This window comes from Heptranchias perlo, chromosome 14 (assembly GCF_035084215.1).
Source record: "Heptranchias perlo isolate sHepPer1 chromosome 14, sHepPer1.hap1, whole genome shotgun sequence".
Classification (NCBI taxonomy): Eukaryota; Metazoa; Chordata; class Chondrichthyes; order Hexanchiformes; family Hexanchidae; genus Heptranchias; species Heptranchias perlo.
In genome coordinates, this window is record NC_090338.1 from 72,799,409 (window position 1) to 72,827,159 (window position 27,751).

Sequence of the window (27,751 nt, forward strand, 5' to 3'; positions counted from 1 at the left end):
CGAGCCTGCTCCACCATTCAATAAGATCATGGCTGATCTTCGACCTCAACTCCACTTTCCCACCCGATCCCCAGATCCCTTGATCCCCTTAGAGTCCAGAAATCTATCGATTTCAGACTAGAATACACTCAGTGACTGAGCATCTTATAGAAATAGACAGTTTCCTAGAAGTAAAGGGAATTAGGGGTTACGGGGAGCGGGCAGGAAATTGGACGTGAATTTAGATTTGAGGTTAGGATCAGATCAGCCATGATCTTATTGAATGGCGGAGCAGGCTCGAAGGGCCGATTGGCCTACTCCTGCTCCTATTTCTTATGTTCTTCTGTTCATCCACTCTGAGGTGGAGAATTCCAAAGATTCACAACCCTCTGAGTGAAGGGGGGTCATCTCAGTCCGAAATGGCCGACCCCTTATCCTGAGACTATGCCCCCTAGTTCTAGACTCTCCAGTCAGGGGAAACAGCCTCTCAGCATCTACCCTGTCAAGCCCTCTAAGAAATCCCCAATCCACCAACCAGGTATAGTTGCAAGTTCGGCCTTTTAAATGGATGCCGCCCTGATTCAGTCAGCAGATGAGATACATGCTCCATCTGGCCAGATGTGTGGTAGCATTAGAGCAGTGTGGGCTGCTCGACTGTAAGGACTACATGTTACCTCCTCCAATCTGGTTGGGGAATCGAGGAGTAGGGGGCACAGTCCAAAAATTAGAGCCAGACCTTTCAGGAGCGAGATTAGAAAACATTTCTACACACAAAGGGTGGTAGAAGTTTGGAACTCTCTTCCGCAAACGGCAATTGATACTAGCTCAATTGCTAAATTTAAATCTGAAATAGATAGCTTTCTGGCAACCAAAGGTATTAAGGGATATGGGCCAAAGGCAGGTATATGGAGTTAGATCACAGATCAGCCATGATGTTATCAAATGGTGGAGCAGGCACGAGGGGCTGAATGGCCTACTCCTGTTCCTATGTTCCAAATAGCAGCACTTGGTTAGTGCTGTGTGTTGTCTGAAATGTGGGGAGTGTTAACACTGTGTTGTCTGAACTGTGGGGAGTGTTAACACTGTGTTGTCTGAACTGTGGGGAGTGTTAACACTGTGTTGTCTGAACTGTGGGGAGTGTTAACACTGTGCGTTGTCTGAACTGTGGGGAAGGTTAACACTGTGTGTTGTCTGAACTGTGGGGAGTGTTAACACTGTGCGTTGTCTGAACTGTGGGGAGTGTTAACACTGTGTTGTCTGAACTGTGGGGAGTGTTAACACTGTGCGTTGTCTGAACTGTGGGGAAGGTTAACACTGTGTTGTCTGAACTGTGGGGAGTGTTAACACTGTGTGTTGTCTGAACTGTGGGGAGTGTTAACACTGTGCGTTGTCTGAACTGTGGGGAGTGTTAACACTGTGTTGTCTGAACTGTGGGGAGTGTTAACACTGTGTTGTCTGAACTGTGGGGAGTGTTAACACTGTGTTGTCTGAACTGTGGGGAGTGTTAACACTGTGTTGTCTGAACTGTGGGGAGTGTTAACACTGCGTTGTCTGAACTGTGGGGAGTGTTAACACTGTGTGTTGTCTGAACTGTGGGGAGTGTTAACACTGTGTTGTCTGAACTGTGGGGAGTGTTAACACTGTTGGGCCTTCGATCAGTTCCCACTTCCGTCTCTCTGAAATGTTTTCAACTCCTGTTTACATTCTCCATTGGTAAATTCTAGGCTGGCTTCAAATGCAGAAACTGATTCATTTTAAGTAACCTCTTGGATTAATGAATAACCAGTGTGACTGGTCTCTTGGTCTCGACTTCTCTATCTCCATTTCTGGGGATAGGCTGTCCTCCAATGTCTATTGCAAGCCCACTGACTCCCTCAGCTACCTTGATTACACTTCCTCCCACACCGCTTCCTGTAAGGACTCCATTCCATTCTCCCAGTTGCTCCCTCTCCGTCGTATCTGTTCTGATGATACCAGTTTCCACACCAGTGCTTCCCTTTTTCTCAGCCGAGGATTCCCCTCCACTGCAGTTGACAGGACCTCGACCATTTCCATTCCATTTCCCGTAGTTCTGCCCCCACCCCTTCCCCTCCCTCCCAGAACCACGATAGGGTCCCCCTGGTCCTCACCTTCCACCCCACCAGCCTCCACATTCAATGGATCATCCTCTGCCATTTCCGTCACCTCCAGCGCAATGCCACCACCAGCTACGTCTTCCCCTCCCCTCCCATTTCAGCATTCCAAAGGGACCCCTCCCTCTGCGACACTCTGGTCCACTCTTCCATCACCCCCAACACCCACTCTCCATCCCCAACAACCTTCTCCTGCAAGTGAAGGAGATGCAACACCTGCCCTTTCACCTCCTCCCTTCCCACCGTCCAGGGCCCCAAACACTCCTTCCAGGTGAAACAGCGATTTACTTGTACTTCTTTCAACTTAATATACTGTATCCTCTGCAAACAATCCGATCTCCTCCACTTTGGGGAGACCAAATGCAGACTGGGTGATTGCTTTACTGAACACCTCTGCTCAGTCTGCAAGCGTGACCCTGACCTGCTGGTCGTTTGCCATTTTAATTCCCCTTCCCACTCCCACTCTGACCTCTCTGTCATCGGTCTCTTACACTGTTGCAGTGAAGCTCAATGAAAGGTCAAGACACCAGCTCTTCACCCTATCGCAGACCTTCCATTTATGTTCTTTTCTTGACATCCCTCCCCCATTTCACCCCATTTTCTCTGGCTCCGTATTTGCCTAAAAGCTGTTAATCTCTGACATCTTCCAGTTCACATGAAAGGTCATTGACCTGAAACGTTAACTCTGTGTCTCTCTCCACAGTTGCTGCCTGACTTGCTGAGTGTTTCCAGCATTTTCTGCTTTTATTCCGGAGAGAGCAGAGCTCTTCAACGATCACCTCTGTGCTGTCCGCACCAAACCCAATCACAAGGAATGTGACAGACCCAGAGAGAGCAGAGCTCTTCAATAATCACCTCTGTGCTGTCCACACCAAACCCAATCACAAGGAACGTGACAGACCCAGAGAGAGCAGAGCTCTTCAACGATCTCCTCTGTGCTGTCCACACCAAACCCAATCACAAGGAACGTGACAGACCCAGAGAGAGCAGAGCTCTTCAATAATCACCTCTGTGCTGTCCGCACCAAACCCAATCACAAGGAACGTGCCCGCTGCTTGGAGAAGGAAATGGCCCACTCCGTCCCTACACCACCCACCCCCATCCCTCATTTATGGCAACGACATTCAACATCTCAACACAGGACTGGGGCTTTCTCACCGTTGCTGATGACATCACCATTTGGGTATCCTCCACGACGGGGGGGGGGGGGGGGAAATAGCATCAGGAAAGCTCTGGAGATGCTGGATGATGCGGAGGAATGGGCAGTCAGTGGGGCATTCTGCTGAACCCCAGAAAATCACAGAGTCTGCTTTTCCCCAAAGGAAGCAAGTGAAGGGAAGAGGATGTGAGGGCCGGGCTGTTGTCAAAACCAATCAAGACCTGCAGGCAGCAGAAGTCCCTCGGCAAAACCTCCCAGACGGATGTGAGTTGGACTCGGTACGTGGACGACATCATCCCCAAGGCATCAGGCAGGTCGGGCTCGTTGTGAGCCTTCTATAGACAGGAGCAAGGAGTCAGCTCACACTGTACAAAGACTTCATCCACCCTATCCTGTAATATGGCCACCTGGCCCGGTACACAGCGAGCGAGACACAGGTTAATGAGCCAGTAATAAGGACAATGTGTTGCCTCTCACACTTGAACTGACTAACTGATGCACAACATCTGTGGACACCAAACAATGGAAGAAAGGATTCTGAGAGTACGGCAGAGATACCTGCACAAGGCAAGGACCAACCTGTCATTGTAACTGCTGACAGAGGAGGGAGGACCGAGCCCATCCCCTGTACATTTACAACACTACACTGCCTGCAGTAAGTGGCAAATCTTAACATTCAATCACAGAAAGGTTTGTGGCACAGAAGCCGACTGAATGGTATCGAAACCCAAACAGTGGTCAGAATTGACCGTCACAAGCTCCAGCATTTCTGATCTCCAAAGGATGCTAAAAAGCTAATAAACCCTGGTCCATCCTCAGCGAGCTCCCACCGTTACTGGTGGGGATCATTTCAAGAGTTAGCAGCCCTAGTCTGCACTTGGTTTGTGCTCAGTGCCTCCCCTTAACAGCAAAGGTGAGGGATTAGACCTGCATCCTGCAAATCACGGCCATTTTCTGCCGTGGGTCCCACGCCCACTGTGAAGGGGACTGAACCCATCCCAGACTGATTTAATGTAGAGCCCGTATAGGGGAGAGATAAAAGAGACTTTCATTGTATCAGCCTAAGCCTGATTCAACCCAATGTTGGAGTAAGGAATGAGTGTGTGTGATCCCACTCTCTAAACAGCCCTCATCTCCCATCTACGAATTAATCACCCCCCCCCACCCCCCCCGAATAGGGAACACACATCAGGTCCAAATACCAGAGATCCAGGCCAAAGCCTTCAGCGGGAGTGTGACAGAAGGGAAACAAACTAGGTTGGAAACCAGATACACCAGGTTAGAGCCTGCACTGGGACCTCCTGATAGGCCATGTAAGGAGTGCAGCCTCCCCCTGCCCCTTACAAGGCCAGTGATGTAGAGGGGGTGGGGGAAGGGAGGTCGTTGCAACCTTAACCTCACAGAAGGGTTGGACATCTGTGGGGGCTGATGGAGCGAGAAGGAAGAGATGTTACCTTGCTCATGATCGGTGGGAGTGGGGGAGGGTCCAGGCCGGGGCCATTGTTTGAACCCCCGAAGTGGAGGTTTGTTCAATATGTGGAAAAATATTTTGACAAGGTCCAAGTCTGGAGGTTTCCAGGAGAGGGCCCCAGCAACACCTCCCCAGCTCAGTCACCCGTGCCAGTGCTGCACTTTGTGACCTCCCGAGATCCACCCCCAGTGGTGTAGGTACCCACCGTCCCTTGGAAATAAGATGACCTCCCACTGACCCGGTATTGTGGGGTCACGGACAGAGGTCACTGGGGGGTGCAAACCTGGCATAACTCCGGGGATCATGTGCCTCCTTCATCTAAGGACAGGAGCGACCAAGGGGTCTACACTTGGACTGTTAGACTTTAAGGAGCTTTTGATGGTCTCTAGAACCTCACACTCAGCTCTGAACATGGCACATTCTGATACTTGGACCCTTACTTTAATTGGGAGACTGGAGTGGAGCTTATGAGGGGGGGAGCAGAGCTTGCGAGGGCTGGGGAGAAGCGTGCGAGGGCGGGGTAGGAGCGTGCGAGGGTGGGGGAGGAGTGTGCGAGGGTGGGGGAGGAGCGTGCGAGGGCAGGGGAGTTTGCAAAGATGGGCGAGGGGAGTGCAAGGGGGGGAGAGGAGCATGCGAGGGAGGGAGAAGAGCGGCGTGAGCAGGGGAGGAGCGTGCGAGGGCGGGGGGAGAGGAACATGCGAGGGAGGGAGAAGAGCGGCGTGAGCAGAGGAGGAGCGTGCGAGGGCGGGGGGAGAGGAACATGCGAGGTGGGGGGGGGGGAAAGGAGATGCGGGGGGGAGAAGAGTGTGCGGGGTGGGGAGAGGAGCATGCCAGAGCGGGGAAGAATGTGTGAGGGAGGGAGAGGAGCTTGCGGGAGAAGAGGAGTGTGCAAAGGTAGGGAGGAATGTGCGAGGGAGGGAGAGAGAAGTGTGTGAGGGCGGGGGAAGGAGCGTGCGAGGGAGGGAGAGGAGCGTGCGAGGGTGGGGGAGAGAAGTGTGTGAGGGCGGGGGAAGGAGCGTGCGAGGGAGGGAGAGGAGCGTGCGAGGGTGGGGGAGAGAAGTGTGCGAGGGCGGGGGAAGGAGCGTGCGAGGAAGGGAGAGGAGCGTGCGAGGGTGGGGGAGAGAAGTGTGTGAGGGCGGGGGAAGGAGCGTGCGAGGGAGGGAGAGGAGCGTGCGAGGGTGGGGGAGAGAAGTGTGTGAGGGCGGGGGAAGGAGCGTGCGAGGGAGGGAGAGGAGCGTGCGAGGGCGGGCGTGGGCAATGAGACCAAAACCGCACGAGGTGGAGGTCTGGCCAATTTAAACGGACAGGCCTCATTTCCATCGATGTTTCGGCGTTTCTCGGCCGATTCACGATGTGCGTTTCTGCCGCACACCCGCACGATGCAATTTTCCGGCCATTGTTTGACGTCTCAGTCCACCGCTTCAAGGGAGGCTGCCTTTGGTCAGGGCTAGCATTCCAGAGTGAGAAAGATTGCTCCAAATTGTTACTATGGCTGCAAAGAGAGGGAAGATGGGCCCCAGGCTCTCCGATGTTTCGTCGGAGGTCACGGCAAGTTCCGTGAGGGCCAGGAGAGATGCATTGTTCCCCACACGTGGGAAGAAGAAACCTGCTGCCACAATATAAGAGACTGAGGCGGCTGAGGAAGTGAACAGCAGGAACGAGACACCAAGGGCCTGGATCCAGTGCAGGAAAAGTTTCAATGACCTGACTAGGTCAGGAAAGGTCAGTATGGGTCCTTCTTTACCCACCTCCTGAAATGCACCTCCTTCCACTCCCTCTTGTCCCTCCTGCACCATCACATCATTCCTCACCCCTGCATCACTTTCCTCACCACCAATCGCAATGGTACAATGCACCAATGCTCATCCTCACTCCTCACACATGCTCACGTCCCGCTCCCTCCTTTCGCTGCTGCCAATAATCCCGTCCTCATCCCGTCTTCTCTGATCTGTGCGACCTGCACCTCTTCTCAGCAAGCCTCCTCCATTCACACTGCTGCCAATCTCCGCAAATGCATGACCTCCCCATTCCTGTAACATCTGCCTGATTCTCCCTTCCACCGTATGCACGAGGTCCAGAGGAAGCAACATCTTCATAAAACTGTCCGACCCCCTCTTATGGGAGAAGGGTCAGGACCGGTGGAAGACCCCCGGAGATGGTGGGAGAAGACCCCAATGGAGGAGGAGGTCCTTCAAATAAGTCGGACCAGAAACACCCTGAGCATTGGTGATGGTGAGTTTGGTGGATCCGCAGAGCAGGGTGACTGATTTAACCTTACACCAAATCAAAACTAACATTGAATTCTAACGTATTATAATCACTGTTAGCTCGGTGACTAATTCAGGCTCATTACTCGTTATTACATCTAAGATGGCCTGTTCTCTTGTTGGTTCAAGAACAGAGAACTGTCCCGGATACACTCAAGAAATTCATTGCCTTTAGGGACTCGAGCTGATGTGCTTCTCCCAGTCTATGTGAAAATTAAAGTCACCCGTTATAACCACTCTGCTTTTGCAACAAGCTTCTCTGGTCTCCACGTTTATGTATCCTGCTACTTTATCACTGCTATCTGGAGGTCTATAAACAACTCCCACCAAAGTCTTACATCCTTTTCTATTCCTCAATTCTAACTATGGTGTTTCTACTGCCTGCTCACCCTTACTGATATCCCCTCTTTGTAATAGTATAATAGTGTCCCTTGTCAATATTGCTACTCCTCCTTTTCCAATTCCCTGTCCTTTCTAAAGACCTTATAACCTGGAATATTAATCTCCCAGTCATGGCCTGTTTGTAGCCAGGTCTCAGTGATGGCCACTACATCATACACTTTAAACTGAATTTGCATTGCTAATTCACTTGTTTTATTTCTTATGCTACGTGCATTAATGTATCGAACTTTTAATTTGGTAATTGACCCTGTACTGATGTTTTTAACACATTTAAACTGATCACATTCCTTGTTTTTTATCAATTCTGTTGTATTTCGATCATTTATTTTGTTATTATTTCCTGTATTTTTTTCTGAACCTGAAATATTAAATGACCTTTAACACTATTGATGACCTGGACTTCACTCTCATCCCTTTTTTAATCTTTCGGCTATTTTTATTTTTGTTTCTGTCTGAGCCTCCCCCTCCCCTCTTTATTGGTTTAAATGTCTTTCTACAACCCTATTTATCCTTTCCGCTGGGACTCTGGTCCCATTCCGGTTCAGGGGGAGCCCGTCCCAGTGGTACAGCTCCTTCCTGTCCCAGTACTGGTGCCAGTGGCCCATTAAATTGAACCCCTCCTTCCCACACCAATCCTTTAGCCACATGTTAACTTTCTGAACCTGTTTGTCCCTATGCCAATGTGCACGTGGCTCGGGTAAGGTTATTACCCTCAAGGTCCTGCCTTTTAATGTAGCTCCGAGCTCCTGATATTCCCTCAGCAGGACCTCCTCTCTTTTCTTCCCCATGTCATTGGTCCCGACATTGACCACGACAACTCGATCTTCCCCCTTCCTTTCCAAAGTCCTTTCCAGCTCATTGAGAGATCCCTTACCCTGGCACCAGGGAGACAACACACCCTTCGGGACCCTTGATTATTACTGCAGAGGATGCTATCTATACCCCTAATTTTTGAATCCCCTATAACTACTACTGCAAGGCTACTTTTAAAGCTTCAATTTCCCGCTCTTTTTAATTGGACGTGGGGCTATTCTGTTAGTCGATGGATCGTCTGAATTTTCTCTCTTCTTCTTGTGAGCGCTCTTGTGCTGCTTCTTGTGAGCGCTCTTGTGCTGCTTCTTGTGAGCGCTCTTGTGCTGCTTCTTGTGAGCGCTCTTGTGCTGCTTCTTGTGAGCGCTCTTGTGCTGCTTCTTGTGAGCGCTCTTGTGCTGCTTCTTGTGAGCGCTCTTGTGCTGCTTCTTGTGAGCGCTCTTGTGCTGCTTCTTGTGAGTGCTCTTGTGCTGCTTCTTGTGAGTGCTCTTGAGCTGCTTCTTGTGAGCGCTATTGTGCTGCTTCTTGTGAGCGCTCTTGTGCTGCTTCTTGTGAGCGCTCTTGTGCTGCTTCTTGTGAGCGCTCTTGTGCTGCTTCTTGTGAGCGCTCTTGTGCTGCTTGTGAGCGCTCTTGTGCTGCTTCTTGTGAGCGCTCTTGTGCTGCTTCTTGTGAGCGCTCTTGTGCTGCTTCTTGTGAGCGCTCTTGTGCTGCTTCTTGTGAGCGCTCTTGTGCTGCTTGTGAGCGCTCTTGTGCTGCTTCTTGTGAGCACTCTTGTGCTGCTTCTTGTGAGCGCTCTTGTGCTGCTTCTTGTGAGCGCTCTTGTGCTGCTTAGAACCATAGAACCATCGAAAAGATACAGCACAGAAGGGGGCCATTCGGCCCATCGTGTTCACGCCAGCTTGAAGAATGACCAGGTGCCCATTCTAATCCCACCTTCCAGCACCCGGTCTGTAGCCCTGCAGCTTACAGCACTTTAGGTGCAGGTCCAGGTACTTTTTAAAAGAGTTGAGGGTCCCTGCCTCTACCACCAATTCGGGCAGTGAATTCCATACACCCACCACCCTCTGGGTAAAAAAGTTTTTCCTCATGTCCCCTCTAATCCTTCTACCAAGCAGCTTAAATATATGTCCTCTAGTTCTTGAACTCTCCGCTAGGGGAAACAGGTACTTCCTGTCTACTCTATCGAGGCCCCTCATAATTTTGTACACCTCAATCAAGTCTCCCCTCAGCCTCCTCTGCTCCAAGGAAAACAACCCCAGCCTATCCAATCTCTCCTCGTAGCTGCAATTTTCAAGCCCTGGCAACATTCTTGTAAATCTTCTCTGCACTTTCTCCAGAGCAATTATGTCCTTCCTGTAATGTGGTGACCAGAACTGCGCACAATACTCCAGCTGTGGCCTTACCAGCGTTTTATACAGTTCCATCATTACATCCCTGCTTTTGTATTCTATACCTCGACTAATAACGGAGAGCATTCCGTATGCCTTCTTCACAACCTTATCTACCTGTGCTGCCACCTTCAGGGACCTGTGCATGTGCACTCCAAGGTCTCTCACTTCCTCTCCCCTCTCAATATATTCCCGTTTACTGTGTATTCCCTTTTACTGTTTGCCCTCCCTAAGTACATTACCTCACACTTCTCCGGGTTGAACTCCATTTGCCACTTTTCTGCCCACTCCACCAACCTATTGATATCTTCTTGGAGTCTACAGCTATCCTCTTCACTATCAACTACACGGCCAATTTTTGTGTCGTATGCAAATTTGCCAATCATGCCCCCTACATTCAAGTCCAAATCATTAATATATACCACAAACAGCAAGGGACCCAACACTCAGCCCTGTGGCACACCACTGGAAACAGATTTCCATTCGCAAAGACATCCATCGACTTTTACCCTTTGTTTCCTGTTACATAGCCAATTTTAGATCCAATTCACCACATTTCCCTGTATCCCATGGGCTTTTACCTTTCTGACCAATCTGCCATGTGGGACCTTGTCAAATGCCTTACTAAAATCCATGTAGACAACATCCACTGCACTACCCTCATCAATCCTCCTTGTCACTTCCTCAAAGAATTTAATCAGATTTGTAAGGCATGACCTTCCCTGGACATAAGCTTTCTTTTTGTGCTTTGTCTTGCCCCGTATACTTCTAGACAACCAGGGGGCTCTCGACTTGGCAGTGCCAACCTTTTTCTTTGAGGGGACGTGTCTGCATTGTACCCGTAGAATTTCACGTTTTAGTGCCTCCCACTTGCTTGCCACTGATTTCTCCTCAAGTAGTTGTGTCCAGTCTACTTCTGCCAAGTCACCTCTTAGTTCTGTAAAATTTGCCTTCCCCCAATTTAAAATGTTTGCTCCTGATTTAACTCTGTCCTTTTCCATAATAATGCTAAAACTAACTGAATTGTGGTCACTATCCCCAATATGGTCACCCACTGTCACTTCACCCACTTGCCCATCTTCATTTCCCAGGACTAAATCTAGAATTGCATCCCCTCTTGTTGGGCTTGTCACGTACTGGAATTTTGTGCCCTCCGTGCCCCTCACACTGTTTGAATCCCAGTTGATGTTAGGGTAGTTGAAGTCCCCTACTTTTATTGTCCTATTTTTGCAGTCAGAAATTTACCTACATATTTGTTCTTCTATCGCCCTTTCATTATTCGGGGGTCTATAGTACACTCCTAGTAGTGTGACTGCCCCTTTTTTATTTCTTAGTGAACTTCTTGTGAGTGCTCTTGTGGTGCTTCTTGTGAGCGCTCTTGTACTGCTTGTGAGTGCTCTTGTGCTTCTTGTGAGCACTCGTGTGCTGATTCTTGTAAGCGCTGTTGTGCTGCTTCTTGTGAGCGCTCTTGTGCTGCTTCTTGTGAACGCTCTTGTGCTTCTTGCGAGTGCTCTTGTGCTACTTGTGAGCGCTCTTATAGTGCTACTTGTGTGCGCTTTTGTGCTTATTATGAGGGCTCTTGTTCTTCTTGTGAGCGCACTTGTGCTGCTTTTTGTGAGTGCTCTTTTGCTGCTTCTTGTGAGTGCTCTTGTGCTTCTTGTGAGCGCCCTTGTGCTGCTTCTTGTGAGCGCTCTTTTGCTGCTTCTTGTGAGTGCTCTTGTGCTTCTTGTGAGCGCTCTTGTGCTTCTTGTGAGCACTCTCGTGCTTCTTATGAGCGTTCTTGTGCTGCTTCTTGTGAGCGCTCTTGTGTTTCTTGTGAGCACTCTTGTGCTGCTTCTTGTGAGCGCTCTTGTGCTGCTTCTTGTGAGTGCTCTTGTGCTTCTTGTGAGCGCTCTTGTGCTGCTTGTGAGCGCTCTTGTGCTGCTTCTTGTGAGCGCTCTTGTGCTACTTCTTGTGAGTGCTCTTGTGCTTCTTGTGAGCGCTCTTGTGCTGCTTGTGAGCGCTCTTGTGCTGCTTCTTGTGAGCGCTCTTGTGCTGCTTCTTGTGAGCGCTCTTGTGCTGCTTCTCGTGAGAGCTCTTGAGCTGCTTCTTTTGAGCGCTCTTGTGCTGCTTCTTGTGAGCGCTCTTGTGCTGCTTCTTGTGAGTGCTCTTGTGCTTCTTGTGAGCGCTCTTGTGCTGCTTGTGAGCGCTCTTGTGCTGCTTCTTGTGAGCGCTCTTGTGCTGCTTCTTGTGAGCGCTCTTGTGCTGCTTCTTGTGAGTGCTCTTGTGCTGCTTGTGAGCACTCTTGTGCTGCTTCTTGTGAGTGCTCTTGTGCTGCTTCTTGTGAGTGCTCTTGTGCTTCTTGTGAGCGCTCTTGTGCTGCTTGTGAGCGCTCTTGTGCTTCTTATGAGCGTTATTGTGCATCTCCTTGTGAGCGCTCTTGTGCTGCTTCTTGTGAGCGCTCTTACGCTGCTTCTTGTGAGCGGACTTGTGTTTCTTGTGAGCGCTCTTGCGCTGCTTCTTGTGAGCACTCTTGTGCTGCTTGTGAGCGCTCTAGTGCTGCGAGTGAGCGCTCTTGTGCTGCTTCTTGTGAGCGCTCTTGTGTTGCTTGTGAGCGCTCTAGTGCTGCGAGTGAGCGCTCTTGTGCTGCTTCTTGTGAGCGCTCTTGTGCTGCTTCTTGTGAGTGATCTTGTGCTTCTTGTGAGCGCTCTTGTGCTGCTTGTGAGCGCTCTTGTGCTGCTTCTTGTGAGCGCTCTTGTGCTGCTTCTTGTGAGCGCTCTTGTGCTTCTTCTTGTGAGTGCTCTTGTGCTGCTTCTTGTGAGTGCTCTTGTGCTGCTTCTTGTGAGCGCTCTTGTGCTTCTTGCGAGCGCTCTTGTGCTGCTTGTGAGTGCTCTTGTGCTTCTTGTGAGCGCTCTTGTGCTGCTTCTTGTGAGTGCTCTTGCGCTGCTTCTTGTGAGCGCTCTTGTGCTTCTTGTGAGCGCTCTTGTGCTGCTTGTGAGCGCTCTTGAGCTGCTTCTTGTGAGCACTCTTGTGCTGCTTGTGAGCGCTCTTGTGCTGCTTGTGAGCGCTCTTGTGCTGCTTCTTGTGAGTGCTCTTGTGCTGCTTCTTGTGAGTGCTCTTGTGCTTCTTGTGAGCGCTCTTGTGCTGCTTGTGAGCGCTCTTGTGCTGCTTCTTGTGAGCGCTCTTGTGCGGCTTGTGAGCTCTCTAGTGCTGCTTCTTGTGAGCGCTCTTGTGCTTCTTCTTGTGAACAATCTTGTGCTGCTTCTTGTGAGAGCTCTTGTGCTTCTTGTGAGCGCTCTTGTGCTGCTTCTTGTGAGCGCTCTTGTGCTGCTTTTGAGCGCTCTTGTGCTGCTTCTTGTTAGTGCTCTTGTGCTTCTTGTGAGAGATCTTGTGCTTCTTGTGAGAGCTCTTGTGCTGCTTGTGAGCGCTCTTGTGCTGCTTCTTGTGAGCGCTCTTGTGCTGCTTCTTGTGAGCGCTCTTGTGCTGCTTCTTGTGAGCGCTCTTGTGCTGCTTCTTGTGAGCGCTCTTGTGCTGCTTCTCGTGAGAGCTCTTGAGCTGCTTCTTTTGAGCGCTCTTGTGCTGCTTCTTGTGAGTGCTCTTGTGCTTCTTATGAGTGCTCTTGTGCTTCTTGTGAGTGCTCTTGAGCTTCTTGTGAGTGCTCTTGTGCTTCTTGTGAGCGCTCTTGTGCTGCTTCTCGTGAGCGCTTTTGTGCTGCTTCTTGTGAGCGCTCTTGTGCTGCTTCTTGTGAGCGCTCTCGAGCTGCTTCTCGTGAGAGCTCTTGTGCTGCTTCTTGTGAGCGCTCTCGAGCTGCTTCTCGTGAGCGCTCTTGTGCTGCTTCTTGTGAGCGCTCTCGAGCTGCTTCTCGTGAGAGCTCTTGTGCTGCTTCTTGTGAGCACTCTTGTGCTGCTTGTGAGCGCTCTTGTGCTGCTTCTCGTGAGCGCTCTTGTGCTGCTTCTTGTGAGCGCTCTTGAGCTGCTTCTTGTGAGCGCTCTTGTGCTGCTTCTCGTGAGAGCTCTTGTGCTGCTTCTTGTGAGCACTCTTGTGCTGCTTGTGAGCGCTCTTGTGCTGCTTCTTGTGAGCGCTCTTGTGCTGCTTCTTGTGAGCGCTCTCGAGCTGCTTCTTGTGAGCGCTCTTGTGCTGCTTCTCGTGAGCGCTCTTGTGCTGCTTCTCGTGAGCGCTCTTATGCTTCTACTTGTGAGCGCTCTTGTGCTTCTACTTGTGAGCGCTCTTGTGCTTCTACTTGTGAGCGCTCTTGTGCTGCTTCTTGTGAGCGCTCTTGTGCTTCTACTTGTGAGCGCTCGTGTGCTTCTACTTGTGAGCGCTCTTGTGCTTCTACTTGTGAGCGCTCTTGTGCTGCTTCTTGTGAGTGCTCTTGTGCTTCTACGTGTGAGGACTCTTGTGCTTATTGTGAGTGCTCTTGTGTTTCTTGTGAGTGCTTCTGTGCTTTTTCTGAGTGTTGTTTCCCTTCCCTATCCCATTGTTTGTGCAGTGTTTATCTCTCACCATGTGCATGCTTCCTCTTATTGCTGAAAGTGGTTAAATCCACAGTCTGTGGCACATCCACATATTGTTTCAGCAAAACTACATCCTTCCGAAAAGTAGTAAAATCCATGATCCTTTTCAGAACCTTTCAATGATCTAATTGCCCAGCAGTCTGATTTTGTTTTTATTCAATGGCTCTTTGGTCCAAGGCCTTTCAAATTCAATATTATATCAATCCTGAAACAGTGGGTCTGACCAGAACTGGACACACTACTCGAGGTGGGTCTGACCAGAACTGGACCCAATGCCCGAGGTGAGTCTGACCAGAACTGGACACACTACTCGAGGTGGGTCTGACCAGGACTGGACACAGTACTCGAGGTGGGTCTGACCAGGACTGGACACAGTACTCGAGGTGGGACTGACCAGAACTGGACACAGTACTCGAGGTGGGTCTGACCAGGACTGGACACAGTACTCGAGGTGGGTCTGACCAGAACATGACACGGTACTCGAGGTGAGTCTGACCAGAACTGGACACAGTACTCGAGGTGGGTCTGACCAGGACTGGACACAGTACTCGAGGTGGGTCTGACCAGAACATGACACGGTACTCGAGGTGAGTCTGACCAGAACTGGACACAGTACTCGAGGTGGGTCTGACCAGAACTGGACACTGTACTTGAGGTGGGTCTGACCAGGACTGGACACAGTACTCGAGGTGGGTCTGACCAGGACTGGACACAGTACTCGAGGTGGGTCTGACCAGAACTGGACACAGTACTCGAGGTGGGTCTGACCAGAACTGGACACAGTACTCGAGGTGAGTCTGACCAGAACTGGACACAGTACTCGAGGTGGGTCTGACCAGAACTGGACACAGTACTCGGGGTGGGTCTGACCAGAACTGGACACAGTACTCGAGGTGAGTCTGACCAGAACTGGACACAGTACTCGAGGTGGGTCTGACCAGAACTGGACACAGTACTCGGGGTGGGTCTGACCAGAACTGGACACAGTACTCGGGGTGGGTCTGACCAGAACTGGACACAGTACTCGAGGTGGGTCTGACCAGAACTGGACACAGTACTCGAGGTGGGTCTGACCAGAACTGGACACAGTACTCGAAGTGGGTCTGACCAGATCTGGACACAGTACTCGGGGTGGGTCTGACCAGAACTGGACACAGTACTCGAGGTGGGTCTGACCAGAACTGGACACAGTACTCGAGGTGCAGTCTGACCAGAACCCTGTGCAGTTTGATCATGACTTCCTCTGACTGTATTCCACTGTTTTTGATTTGTAATGCTACATTATTTCCATAGAGTCATAGAACCATAGACTGGGGAATATTAACCCTCCCCACGATGGGCGGGAGAGTGTTGGGGTGGGGGTTAAATTGTCAAATTTGTGAATCCCGACCTCAAAGGGCTGCAAACATGCCTGTTTTTGTTTTAACCACTGCGGAAATCAGTCCGGAGAGGCGGGTCCGTCATGATAATATTGAAATGAGGCCCCTTTCCTGAGATTTTGACAGCGATTTGAAATTAATGCCTCCTGCACAGGTTTCCCGGGGTTTGGGAAACTCGGCATTAAAACGGAAGTGAGATTGAGCGGCACTTCATGGGGGTGGTTAAAGGTCAGGTGTCCCGAGATTAATAAAGGCTCAGTGCTCACGGCTGCTTTCTCAGTTGCTTTTGGGACAGGGTTTGGTGAGAGTACTTGTTGTGAGAGAGTTATTTGTACAGCTTGGAGATCTTCACACACAATATCAGGATGGGCTGCTGTTCTGCGCGTGATGGGCCTTGGAGGAGAGAAAAGACGGATATGAATTAGTACTGGCAATGTAACAATGTTGCTACTCCGCATAATTAAGGTGATCACATTACTCGGTATTGAAATGAAGTCAACATCACTTAGTTCATGTGTGACAAGGAGATTTTTAATTCTGTCACCATTCAGCCGCGGAGTCCCAGTCTCTCCGTCTCCGATGGTTAGGGACGCAGATATGCCACTGATCTCCATGGCCTCTTCCTCTGCTGATGTCAGCTGCACTATCTGTCATGGGCCACCTCCGGTTCTCCCCCTTTGTATTTTGTGCTCGCTTCTCCTGCAAGGGTTAACCCACAAACGTACGTGTGTCTGTTAGGCATGCGTTCACCCGATGGATGCAGTACATTTGGTGAGGGTGACTATCAGGCAGATGCATCAGATTGCATTAGGATTAGGGTGAGTGGCAGTGGTGGATGAGGAAGTTCACAGAGGGGAGGTGAGGAAGTTCACAGAGAGTGAAGGATGGGTTCTGCTGAAACTTAAGGGGCTGTGAGAAGTGATGTGATGGAGTACGCATGACAAGACAGTGTGAGGGGGGGTGGTGCATTACAGGATATAGGGGAATCTGCAACTGTGCTTACCTTTCCTGACCTGGTTAGGTCATTAAACTGCTTCCTGCACTGGATCTAGGTAAGGGGCACATACTCCTGCGGCTGACCTCAGCAATCTCTAATCACACCTTCTTGGTGGACAGCAGCAGGTTTCTTCTTCCCGTTGCTTGGGAATATTACTTCCTTCGTGCTCCTTACTGCACCCAGCAGTACATCAAGTGAGGCATTGTTGAAACGGGGCTCAGCCTTTGACCGTCCTGAGACCATGTTCTAACTTTACCATCTCTTTCCAAAAGCTCCCAAATCCTCCAATTTCCAACTTTGAATTGGCCCTTTAGTCGAGTTGCGAACACAGCATTCCAGTTCGCATCACGCCTGCTCACGCGCATTGGAGACGAGAAACTCGGAAGCAAAGTGATAATTAGGTATCCACGTTGAAATCGGACAATCCCACGTGCCCAGATTTCTTCCAGGATGGCGCCCGCTATCGCCACCCACCCCGCCCCTGACTCAGAACCCACCTCTGCGTCATTATGGGGCCCAAAGTCCTCATTTAACAAGTTTGCCATTTCCTTATTGCCCATTAAAGTCTCGCCTGTATCTGTCTCTAATGGGCCCACATTCCTCTTTCTCACTCTCTTTCTCTAAGTAACTGCTGTTAAGAAGAGAAAATGTGGAGTAAAGTAAGGATGATTTTAATGGGGGCCGATCAGTGAGCTTTTCAGGGAATGAGGCAACAGCTGCAGTGGAAGACAAAATTGTCAACTGTCCTTGGGAATAATGAATACTCTTGGGTCTGGTGCTGACCTGCTGACCTGAAAGGGTTAATCTTCAGCCAAAGGAAATGCTGTAAGTGAAACAGACATTGTCACTCCCCGCACCAAGTGTTTATAAGAATTTCACTTCCTGCTCTGGTTCGTCGCTCTCTCTTGTGCTGTGTGAAAGCTGCTTCAGGAGCTGTAGGAATGGAGCCCGGAGCTTTAGAGGATGAATTAACCTGTGCTGTGTGTCTCCAGGTGTACCAGGACCCGGTGGTGTTGTCCTGTCAGCACAGTTTCTGTTTGAAATGTATTGAGGAAGTTTGGACCCAGACACCAGGCCCAGAAGGGTTTGAGTGTCCTCAGTGTCACCGGAAATTCAACCCCAGGCCCCGCCTGGAGAGATATTAAATAGATAAGAAGGTAAATAATAACTATTTTAACTGAATCAAACATTTCTGCTGCACAATCAGAAACCCTGATCACAGAATCCCACAGGTTGGCTGCAGTATTCCCAGGTTATGTTCCTCATGATTTGAACATTTTCACATTGAATAGAATATTCCAGGCCGTTGTGTGGAGAGAGAGAAAGAGTCCATCAATCATCCAGAGACTCCTCCTCAGCTCCTTTCCCCCCATGCACGGAGCTCCAGTTCATCAGTCCAGAGTACCAGGGATGAGGGACTTCAGTCATGTGGAGAGACTGGAGAAGTCGGGGTTGTTCTCCTTAGAACAGAGAAGGTTAAGAGGAGATTTGATAGAGGTTTTTTATAGATTAAATAAGGAGAAATTGTTTCCAGTGGCAGAAGGGTCGGTAACAAGAGGACACAGATTTAAGATTATCGGCAAAAGAACCAGAGGCGACACGAGGAAACATTTTTTTACACAGCGAGTTGTTATGATCTGGAATGCGCTGCCTGAAAGGGTGGTGGAAGCAGATTCAATAGTAACTTTCAAAAGGGATTTGGATAAATACTTGAAGGGAAAAAAATTACAAGGCTATGGGGAAAGAGTGGGGGAATGGGACTAATTGGAAAGCTCTTTCAATGAGCCGGCACAGGCACGATGGGCCAAATGGCCCCCTCCTGCACTGCACTTAGTATGATACTATGATCAGTCACCCAGAGACTCTTCCTCAGCTCCTTCCCCTCACTGTCTGCACGGATTGTAGGAGTAGACGCATTAAGTAGAATAGTCATATAAATATATATAGCTCTGCAGTTGTTGTTAGGATTAATAAGAGTGACATCAGTGTCTGCGTGCTGAGACATGCAGGAATCAGCACTGGGCTGTGGAAGATGTATGAAGGGAATTTTAGTGAGCAGGAATGGTGCCAGCGAGGATGGATGTAGAAGGGGAGTGTAAGGGATGAATAGATCTCCGTGTAATAAATATCGAGGAGAGACGGGTGAGTGAAGGCCAAGTCAGTCAGCTGTGGTCACTCACGTGGAGAAGTATTTCTCAAACTTTTCTTCTCGTGACCCATTGGAAGAAAAACACACCCCAGGGACCCAAAACAGAAATATCTTCTGACTAGAGGTTTCATAAAATCATAATAAATCCTCTTCACTTCAAATAATAACTAAAATTAAACATCGAGGTTACTTGAAAAACATTTTAAATACAGTATAAATACAGTCAAATAAGATCAGGTTGAGTTTCACTTGCTTACTGTGACGGGTGGGTCTGCCTATTGTTCATGATCTCGTTCCAATCTGAATCACAAGATGAAAGTGCTACACAATCAGGTGCGCTGTTTCTTTCTTTTGCTTTTAACCGTGTCAAAGTCGAAATCCCAGTTCGCACATGTAGGTTGTTGTGGACGGCAGAACATTAATCTTACTTAACAGTGGATATCCTTTGAAAGCACTGATCCAAAAAGATTACAAACTGAATGACCTGTGGCGTGTTTTCAGTGAGCTATCACAGGTGAGTTGCACCAGCTCGGTTTATTGCACAGGCATCAAGTTTAGCATCATTATTGATTCAGGATTAACTTATTAAAGTATATATATTTTAAAATAATCCAGGCTTTCCTTGCTGTTGGACTGCATCTAAATTTCTCAGCTCTGTGCGCACATTTGGATCTGCACAGGCAGAGCTCTGCTCTTCCCCCAGTCTGAGTGGTGCATATGGGGCAATATAACTTGATACTGCCAACTAGCTGCAGTCTCAAGACTACACCAGTACAAAACAAATGCAGGATAGTTGCAATATAATAGCACCAATAAATTATAGTAGCTGAGACAACATTGACGTTGAAGACTTGAACAGTGACTTACTAAATACTTTTTTGGAGGGGCCTTCGCAGTAGTTTCAACTTGTAAATGTCAGATATGTTCACGTTTTCCGGCTATGTAGGTTGTAAACTGCTACTGTTTCCCATGGGGAATGAGACAGGGTCGCGTCCTAAAAAGAGGCCAAAACTACAGCCCAAGATGAAACCAATTCAATCCGGTTTATACCTGAAATTAGGTAGCTAGAATATAAAATTGCCTTTCGGAGGATCACATTTCCAGTCCTTTGTGCAAGCCTATTTTCAAAAAAGGAAAATTGCAACATTGAGGAGATGACCGGTAGCTCAGTAATTCGGGAAGAAATTCCTTAAGAGGAGTCGGAGTCGGAGTCGACCTCCACCCACCACCCCCCCCCATTAAAATCTCCAGGAGAAACAGGCTGCCTGGAGCATCCCTCGGGGTTTGATCAGTTGAAGGAGCGGCCGCCCGTACACGGGCCAGGATGTGGTGGCTGTTTTCTTTTTAAAGAACAGCAGGACGAGGCCTGTTTTCTGAGCCCAACAGAAGGCGCGGGGGGGGGGGGCGAGTGAATAAAACGGACTGAAATTAAACCCAGATCTCTCCTTACAAACGGGTTACTCCAGGTCCGCCCCCCCCCATTTTCACCCGGAGGCTTCACAGCCGCCAGGATCAGGTCGAAAATGGTTTAAAATTTAATGAGAACATGAACCACATCACCTATATTTAAAAAAAACTACTGTATTGTTTTCTCCTCTCCCCCCTCCTCCACCGCCCACCCCCCCCCCGTTTTTCTTAATCGAGCTGCCACTCCCCCCCCCTTTACCTCTGCTGCTTCTCGTCCTTTATCTTCTTTACCATGAAAGACCAGAAGATCTCTTTGACATTGGTCGCCATGGTTGTTCTCCAGCCTGCGGCCTACGGCACTCACGATGCTCCTGCTCGTCTCGTCGCCTCCCCCCGCCACCCAGGAATAATAGCAGCAATAAGGGAGTGAGAGGGCTCAGCACGTCCTGGTTGACGCTCGACATATCGGGGCAGCTCCTCATGACGAGCTTGACGCGGGACACAGGCAGCGCCATCACGGCGGGCAGGGGACTCGGCCTCGCGGGGAAACGACCCAGTAATTAATGTTCCATGACCCAATACTGGGTCCCGACCCGTAGTTTGAAAACTATTCATGTAGAGAGAACAATGAACAGAGAATAGCAGCAGTATGCATGCGTGCTTGGCGGTAGGGAGCAGTAACCTTACTGACCACACATGGATGGAACACGCTACGTACTGACATCATGTTACAGAGACGTGATCAACCCCATAAAGGTACAGCACCCTAAGGACTTTTTCCTAGTCCTGCTTGGGTTAGTCTAAGCTGTCAAAATGACTCACTTTTGGGACCCGATGAGTCCGTTGCTCGTGAGTCATTCTCAGTACCAGTCTCATGGACGCTGCGTGTGGTGGGTTATATCAATGTTTTGATCAATAAAGAATAATAATCAGGCGTCTCAGTATTTCCTGGTCCTCAAACTTGTATTAAGGGTAAAGATATATAACAACATCCTATAAACCCAACACACAGTTCCAGCAGAGCTGACTGGTTAGGGAGTGGGAGCAGGACCGGGGGCAGGAGCGGGAGCTGGAACAGGACACACAGCGGGTGATGTTTTCCCCCCACCCCTTTCCTTTAAGGGTCAGCAGCCGATTAGAAAACTTCAGCCCCCTCCCAACACGGGCATAACTGCACCATTCGCTGAGGTACTGCTCTGACCAATTGGTTCAGTAAGATGAAACATCCTTACCAATCTTTTGGAAAATAGATTTCATTTAAGGAATGCATTTAATATAATATCGGCCAACAGCAAAATAAATCAAATGTAAACCAGTCACTTTTTGAACTGGAACATGATTGTCCAGCGACTGGACAGTGAGAGGAAAGTATCAATGAGGGCAGGGCTGGGAGCTGGACGCAGAATGACTGCCAATGGTTGGAGAATAAGTTACAGGAGGACCAGGGAGGGGCAATGGGGGCTTGTGTTGCTGTTCATGATTTTAAATGGATACAGTTTTACTCGATGCGTCACTAACAGTCGCACATGCAACAATTTGTGCTGACTGGAATACAATCATCCCAAAGTCAGTGTCAGCAGCTAATCATTTCATATTGGATTCCGCCTGCATCACACATCTCAAAATTCACTCAACTCCTTCAAGGGAGAACTGGACCTGTTTCTGGCTGGGGCGGAGATCACCTCTTACAAAAAGGTAGGTAGAGTATAGAATTATCAGGGCCAGAGTGATTTCCTGGACGAATTTTGATCACCCTGGGGTCGGGGGGGGGGTCGGAGAGGAATTTCCCAGATTTTTCACTACCCTCAAATTGGCCTGAGTTTTTATCTGTTTTTTTGGCCTCTCCCGGTAGATCACGTGGTTTTGGGTGGGGTGGGTAGGGGGGAGTGTAGATATTGTGATGCACAAGATATCTCAGTTGTGTGGGACAGGCTGGATGGACCAAAGGCTCTTTTCCAGTCCGTCATTGTTCATATGTCCACATGTAAAATGATTCCAAGTACTGTCGTTTCGTCCAAAGGATCATTTCGCTCGGGTTTGTTATCTCCAATAAAGGTTCCAAGAGTTTATTAATTTAATGATACAACTACCAGCAACCGACATTACAGAACTCATTTGGCTTCTTGTATGTTAAGCTAAATAACACAACAGTGGGAGTCAGTGTGAGTCTGAGCTAATGGTTTTATGGTGCATGTTTGTATAACAACTGTGCTAACTCACTATCACATCTCTCACACTGCTCCATTCTGGTTTGAGAGAGTGGATCTATAAAAGGTGCCTAAGCGACTAATAAAGGCCCCAGAGATGGATTGGTAAAACATTTAAACCATCGAGCCTCAAATAGTTCAATACATATTTAATAGGAAGAAATCGGGTTGGTGGAATGATCGGCAGTGAGCTCGTGGAGAACAGGCTGAAAGAAGGAAGGGCCAGGCAAAGGGAGGGACAGGGCAGAGAGGAAGAAACAAAGGAAGCAAGACAGAGGGAAAGAGGAGAGAGTGAGAAAGATAAAGGAATGAGAGGAAAACGGAGGAAAGAGAAAGAAACGGGGGGAAAAATGAGGAAAGGGAAAAATGGACGGTAAAAGGAATGGGAGAAACAAGGGGAAAGGGAGAGAGATAAATGAGAGGAACGGGGAAAGAGAAAACAAGGAGGAGAAGAGGGATAGAGAGAAACAAGGGGAAAACAGAGTGAAATGAGGGGAGAGAAATAAGGGGAAAACAGAGAGAGAGAAATGAGGGGAGAGAAACAAGGGGAAAACAGAGAGAGAGAAATGAGGGGAGAGAAATAAGGAGAAAACAGAGAGAGAGAAATGAGGGGAGAGAAACAAGGGGAAAACAGAGAGAGAGAAATGAGGGGAGAGAAACAAGGGGAAAACAGAGAGAGAGAAATGAGGGGAGAGAAACAAGGGGAAAACAGAGAGAGAGAAATGAGGGGAGAGAAAGAGAAATGAGGGGAAAAGGAAGGAGAAAAAAGCAAAGGGAAAAGGAGAGAGACAACCTGGAGGAAAAGGGAGAGGGAGAAAGAGAAAGCAGCGAGGGCCAGCACTGTGCTTGTGGTTACAGTGAGTTTTGAAGCAGTGACGGTCAGACTGTAACACATCAGCTGTGTAAGTGATCATTGATCAATCGCAGGTTCCCCATTCACACACCTGGACAATGCAGCATGCTTTACAAAATCCAAAATGGCTCTTTAAAAGTTCTTTGCACGTTCATGGGCCTTTTGTTGTAGAAAATCGTTCTGTAGGAATGGCTTTCGTGTTAGGTGCAGCCCCCCAGCAGGAAGCATGCACCAGTCGGAGGGGTAGGCCAGATTTAGCCCCGTTTCGAACTGTCCCGTTAAAATCACACGGTCTGGGAGACCCGCGGCATTTTCTGAATCTGAATGGCTACATGACATTTTCAAAGAGCTGCAAGGATCTCATGATATTTTCATCCTAAAAGGAAACAGAGATAGGGTGACAGGTGATTAAGGTTCAAGCAACAAACAGACTGCCACACAGAGCAGCAAGAACCCAGGTTCCATCCCCGGCCTGTGCTGTGTTAGCCGATCTCACCCGTTTCCAGTGGCAGAAGAGTCGGTAACCAGAGGAGACAGATTGAAGGGTATCGACAAAAGAGCCAGAGGCGACATGAGGAGAATTATCTTTACGCAGCGAGTTGTTATGATCTGGAATGCGCTGCCTGAAAGGGCGGTGGAAGCAGATTGAAAAATAACTTTCAAAAGGGAATTGGATAAATAGTTGAAAAGCAAAAATTTAAAGGGTTATGGGGAAAGAGCTGGGGATTGGGACCAATTGGATAGCCTTTCCAAAGAGTCAGCAGAGGAATGATAGACCGAATGGCCTCCTTCTGTGCCGTATCATTCTATGATTCTATGAACATCCGCCTGGGTCCATCATTAAATATACAAATAGGGGTGTGATGGTGTCACCAGCTCTCACTGACTGGGGGTTACAGTCTCACAGGAAATCACTCTCACTGACTGGGGGTTACAGTCTCACAGGAACTCACTCTCACTGACTGGGGGTTACAGTCTCACAGGAACTCACTCTCACTGACTGGGGGTTACAGTCTCACAGGAAATCACTCTCACTGACTGGGGGTTACAGTCTCACAGGAACTCACTCTCACTGACTGGGGGTTACAGTCTCACAGGAACTCACTCTCACTGACTGGGGGTTACAGTCTCACAGGAACTCACTCTCACTGACTGGAGGTTACAGTCTCACAGAAACTCACTCTCACTGACTGGAGGTTACAGTCTCACAGAAACTCACTCTCACTGACTGGAGGTTACAGTCTCACAGAAACTCACTCTCACTGACTGGAGGTTACAGTCTCACAGGAACTCACTCTCACTGACTGGGGGTTACAATCTCACAGGAACTCACTCTCACTGACTGGGGGTTACAGTCTCACAGGAACTCACTCTCACTGACTGGGGGTTACAGTCTCACAGGAACTCACTCTCACTGACTGGGGGTTACAGTCTCACAGGAACTCACTCTCACTGACTGGGGGTTACAGTCTCACAGGAACTCACTCTCACTGACTGGGGGTTACAGTCTCACAGGAACTCACTCTCACTGACTGGGGGTTACAGTCTCACAGGAACTCACTCTCACTGACTGGGGTTACAGTCTCACAGGAACTCACTCTCACTGACTGGGGGTTACAGTCTCACAGGAACTCACTCTCACTGACTGGGGGTTACAGTCCCACAGGAACTCACTCTCACTGACTGGGGGTTACAGTCTCACAGGAACTCACTCTCACTGACTGGGGGTTACAGTCTCACAGAAACTCCCTCTCACTGACTGGGGGTTACAGTCTCACAGAAACTCACTCTCACTGACTGGGGGTTACAGTCTCACAGGAACTCACTCTCACTGACTGGGGTTACAGTCTCACAGGAACTCACTCTCGCTGACTGGGGGTTACAGTCTCACAGGAACTCACTCTCACTGACTGGGGGTTACAGTCTCACAGGAACTCACTCCCACTGACTGGGGGTTACAGTCTCACAGGAACTCACTCCCACTGACTGGGGGTTACATTCCCACAGGAACTCACTCTCACTGACTGGGGGTTACAGTCTCACAGGAACTCACTCTCACTGAGTGGGGGTTACAGTCTCACAGGAACTCACTCTCACTGACTGGGGGTTACAGTCTCACAGGAACTCACTCTCACTGACTGGGGGTTACAGTCTCACAGGAACTCACTCTCACTGACTGGGGGTTACAGTCTCACAGGAACTCACTCTCACTGACTGGGGGTTACAGTCTCACAGGAACTCACTCTGACTGACTGGGGGTGAGAGTCTCACAGGAACTCACTCTCACTGACTGGGGGTTACAGTCTCTAACAAACTCTCTCTCACTGACTGGGGGTTACAGTCTCACAGGAACTCACTCTCACTGACTGGGGGTTACAGTCTCACAGGAACTCACTCTCACTGACTGGGGGTTACAGTCTCACAGGAACTCACTCTCACTGACTGGGGGTGAGAGTCTCACAGGAACTCACTCTCACTGAGTGGGGGTTACAGTCTCACAGGAACTCACTCTCACTGAGTGGGGGTTACAGTCTCACAGGAACTCACTCTGACTGACTGGGGGTTACAGTCTCACAGGAACTCACTCTTACTGACTGGGGGTTACAGTCTCACAGGAACTCAATCTCACTGACTGGGGGTTACAGTCTCACAGGAACTCACTCTGACTGACTGGGGGTTACAGTCTCACAGGAACTCACTCTCACTGACTGGGGGTTACAGTCTCACAGGAACACACTCTCACTGACTGGGGGTTACAGTCTCACAGGAACTCACTCTCACTGACTGGGGGTTACAGTCTCACAGGAACACACTCTCACTGACTGGGGGTTACAGTCTCACAGGAACTCACTCTCATTGATTGGGGGTTACAGTCTCTAACAAACTCACTCTCACTGACTGGGGGTTACAGTCTCACAGGAACTCACTCTCACTGACTGGGGGTTGCAGTCTCACAGGAACTCACTCTCACTGACTGGGGGTTACAGTCTCACAGGAACTCACTCTCACTGACTGGGGGTTACAGTCTCTCAGGAACTCACTCTCACTGACTGGAGGTTACAGTCTCACAGGAACTCACTCTCACTGACTGGGGGTTACAGTCTCACAGGAACTCACTCTCACTGACTGGGGGTTACAGTCTCACAGGAACTCACTCTCACTGACTGGGGGTTACAGTCTCACAGGAACTCACTCTCACTGACTGGGGGTTACAGTCTCACAGGAACTCACTCTCACTGACTGGGGGTTACAGTCCCACAGGAACTCACTCTCACTGACTGGGGGTTACAGTCTCACAGGAACTCACTCTCACTGACTGGGGGTTACAGTCTCACAGGAACTCACTCTCACTGACTGGGGGTTAAAGTCTCACAGGAACTCACTCTCACTGACTGGGGGTTACAGTCTCACAGGAACTCACTCTCACTGACTGGGGGTTACAGTCTCACAGGAACACACTCTCACTGACTGGGGGTTACAGTCTCACAGGAACTCACTCTCATTGATTGGGGGTTACAGTCTCTAACAAACTCACTCTCACTGACTGGGGGTTACAGTCTCACAGGAACTCACTCTCACTGACTGGGGGTTGCAGTCTCACAGGAACTCACTCTCACTGACTGGGGGTTACAGTCTCACAGGAACTCACTCTCACTGACTGGGGGTTACAGTCTCTCAGGAACTCACTCTCACTGACTGGAGGTTACAGTCTCACAGGAACTCACTCTCACTGACTGGGGGTTACAGTCTCACAGGAACTCACTCTCACTGACTGGGGGTTACAGTCTCACAGGAACTCACTCTCACTGACTGGGGGTTACAGTCTCACAGGAACTCACTCTCACTGACTGGGGGTTACAGTCTCACAGGAACTCACTCTCACTGACTGGGGGTTACAGTCCCACAGGAACTCACTCTCACTGACTGGGGGTTACAGTCTCACAGGAACTCACTCTCACTGACTGGGGGTTACAGTCTCACAGGAACTCACTCCCACTGACTGGGGGTTACAGTCCCACAGGAACTCACTCTCACTGACTGGGGGTTACAGTCTCTCAGGAAATCACTCTCACTGACTGGGGGTTACAGTCTCGCAGGTACTCACTCTCACTGACTGGGGGTTACAGTCTCACAGGAACTCACTCCCACTGACTGGGGGTTACAGTCTCACAGGAACTCACTCTCACTGACTGGGGGTTACAGTCTCACAGGAACTCACTCTCACTGACTGGGGGTTACAGTCTCACAGGAACTCACTCTCACTGACTGGGGGTTACAGTCTCACAGGAACTCACTCTCACTGACTGGGGGTTACAGTCTCACAGGAACTCACTCTCACTGACTGGGGGTTACAGTCTCACAGGAACTCACTCTCACTGACTGGGGGTTACAGTCTCACAGGAACTCACTCTCACTGACTGGGGGTTAAAGTCTCACAGGAACTCACTCTCACTGACTGGGGGTTACAGTCTCACAGGAACTCATTCTCACTGACTGGGGGTTACAGTCTCACAGGAAATCACTCTCACTGACTGGGGGTTACAGTCTCGCAGGAACTCACTCTCACTGACTGGGGGTTACAGTCTCACAGGAACTCACTCCCACTGACTGGGGGTTACAGTCTCACAGGAACTCACTCTAACTGACTGGGGGTTACA

General features: G+C 49.5%; 1 protein-coding gene across 1 annotated transcript; it reads right to left on the reverse strand.

Moving 5' to 3' along the window:
- Window positions 1–10,938: 10,938 nt before the first annotated feature.
- LOC137332236 (axoneme-associated protein mst101(2)-like) lies at window positions 10,939–17,022 on the reverse strand. The gene is made up of 6 exons (XM_067995928.1): window positions 16,734–17,022; window positions 13,255–13,748; window positions 12,837–13,166; window positions 12,225–12,752; window positions 11,570–12,140; window positions 10,939–11,141 (listed from the first exon to the last, which is right to left on the reverse strand). The coding sequence occupies exons 1-6, from the start codon at window positions 17,020–17,022 to the stop codon at window positions 10,939–10,941; spliced, it is 2,415 nt and encodes an 804-aa protein (XP_067852029.1).
- Between the last annotated feature and the right edge of the window lie 10,729 nt (window positions 17,023–27,751).

Excerpts from the sequence above, each read along its gene's own strand:
- LOC137332236 (XM_067995928.1), bottom strand. The coding sequence starts at position 17,022 with ATGGCAAACTTGTTAAATGAGGACTTTGGGCCCCATAATGACGCAGAG. Across the intron at positions 12,141-12,224 it reads ACAAGAAGCAGCACAAGAGC|AGCGCTCACAAGCAGCACAA; the intron begins GCTCACTCGCAG and ends TCGCAGCACTAG. Across the intron at positions 11,142-11,569 it reads CGCTCACAAGAAGCACAAGA|AGCGCTCACAAGTAGCACAA; the intron begins GCACTCACAAGA and ends TAGCACTATAAG.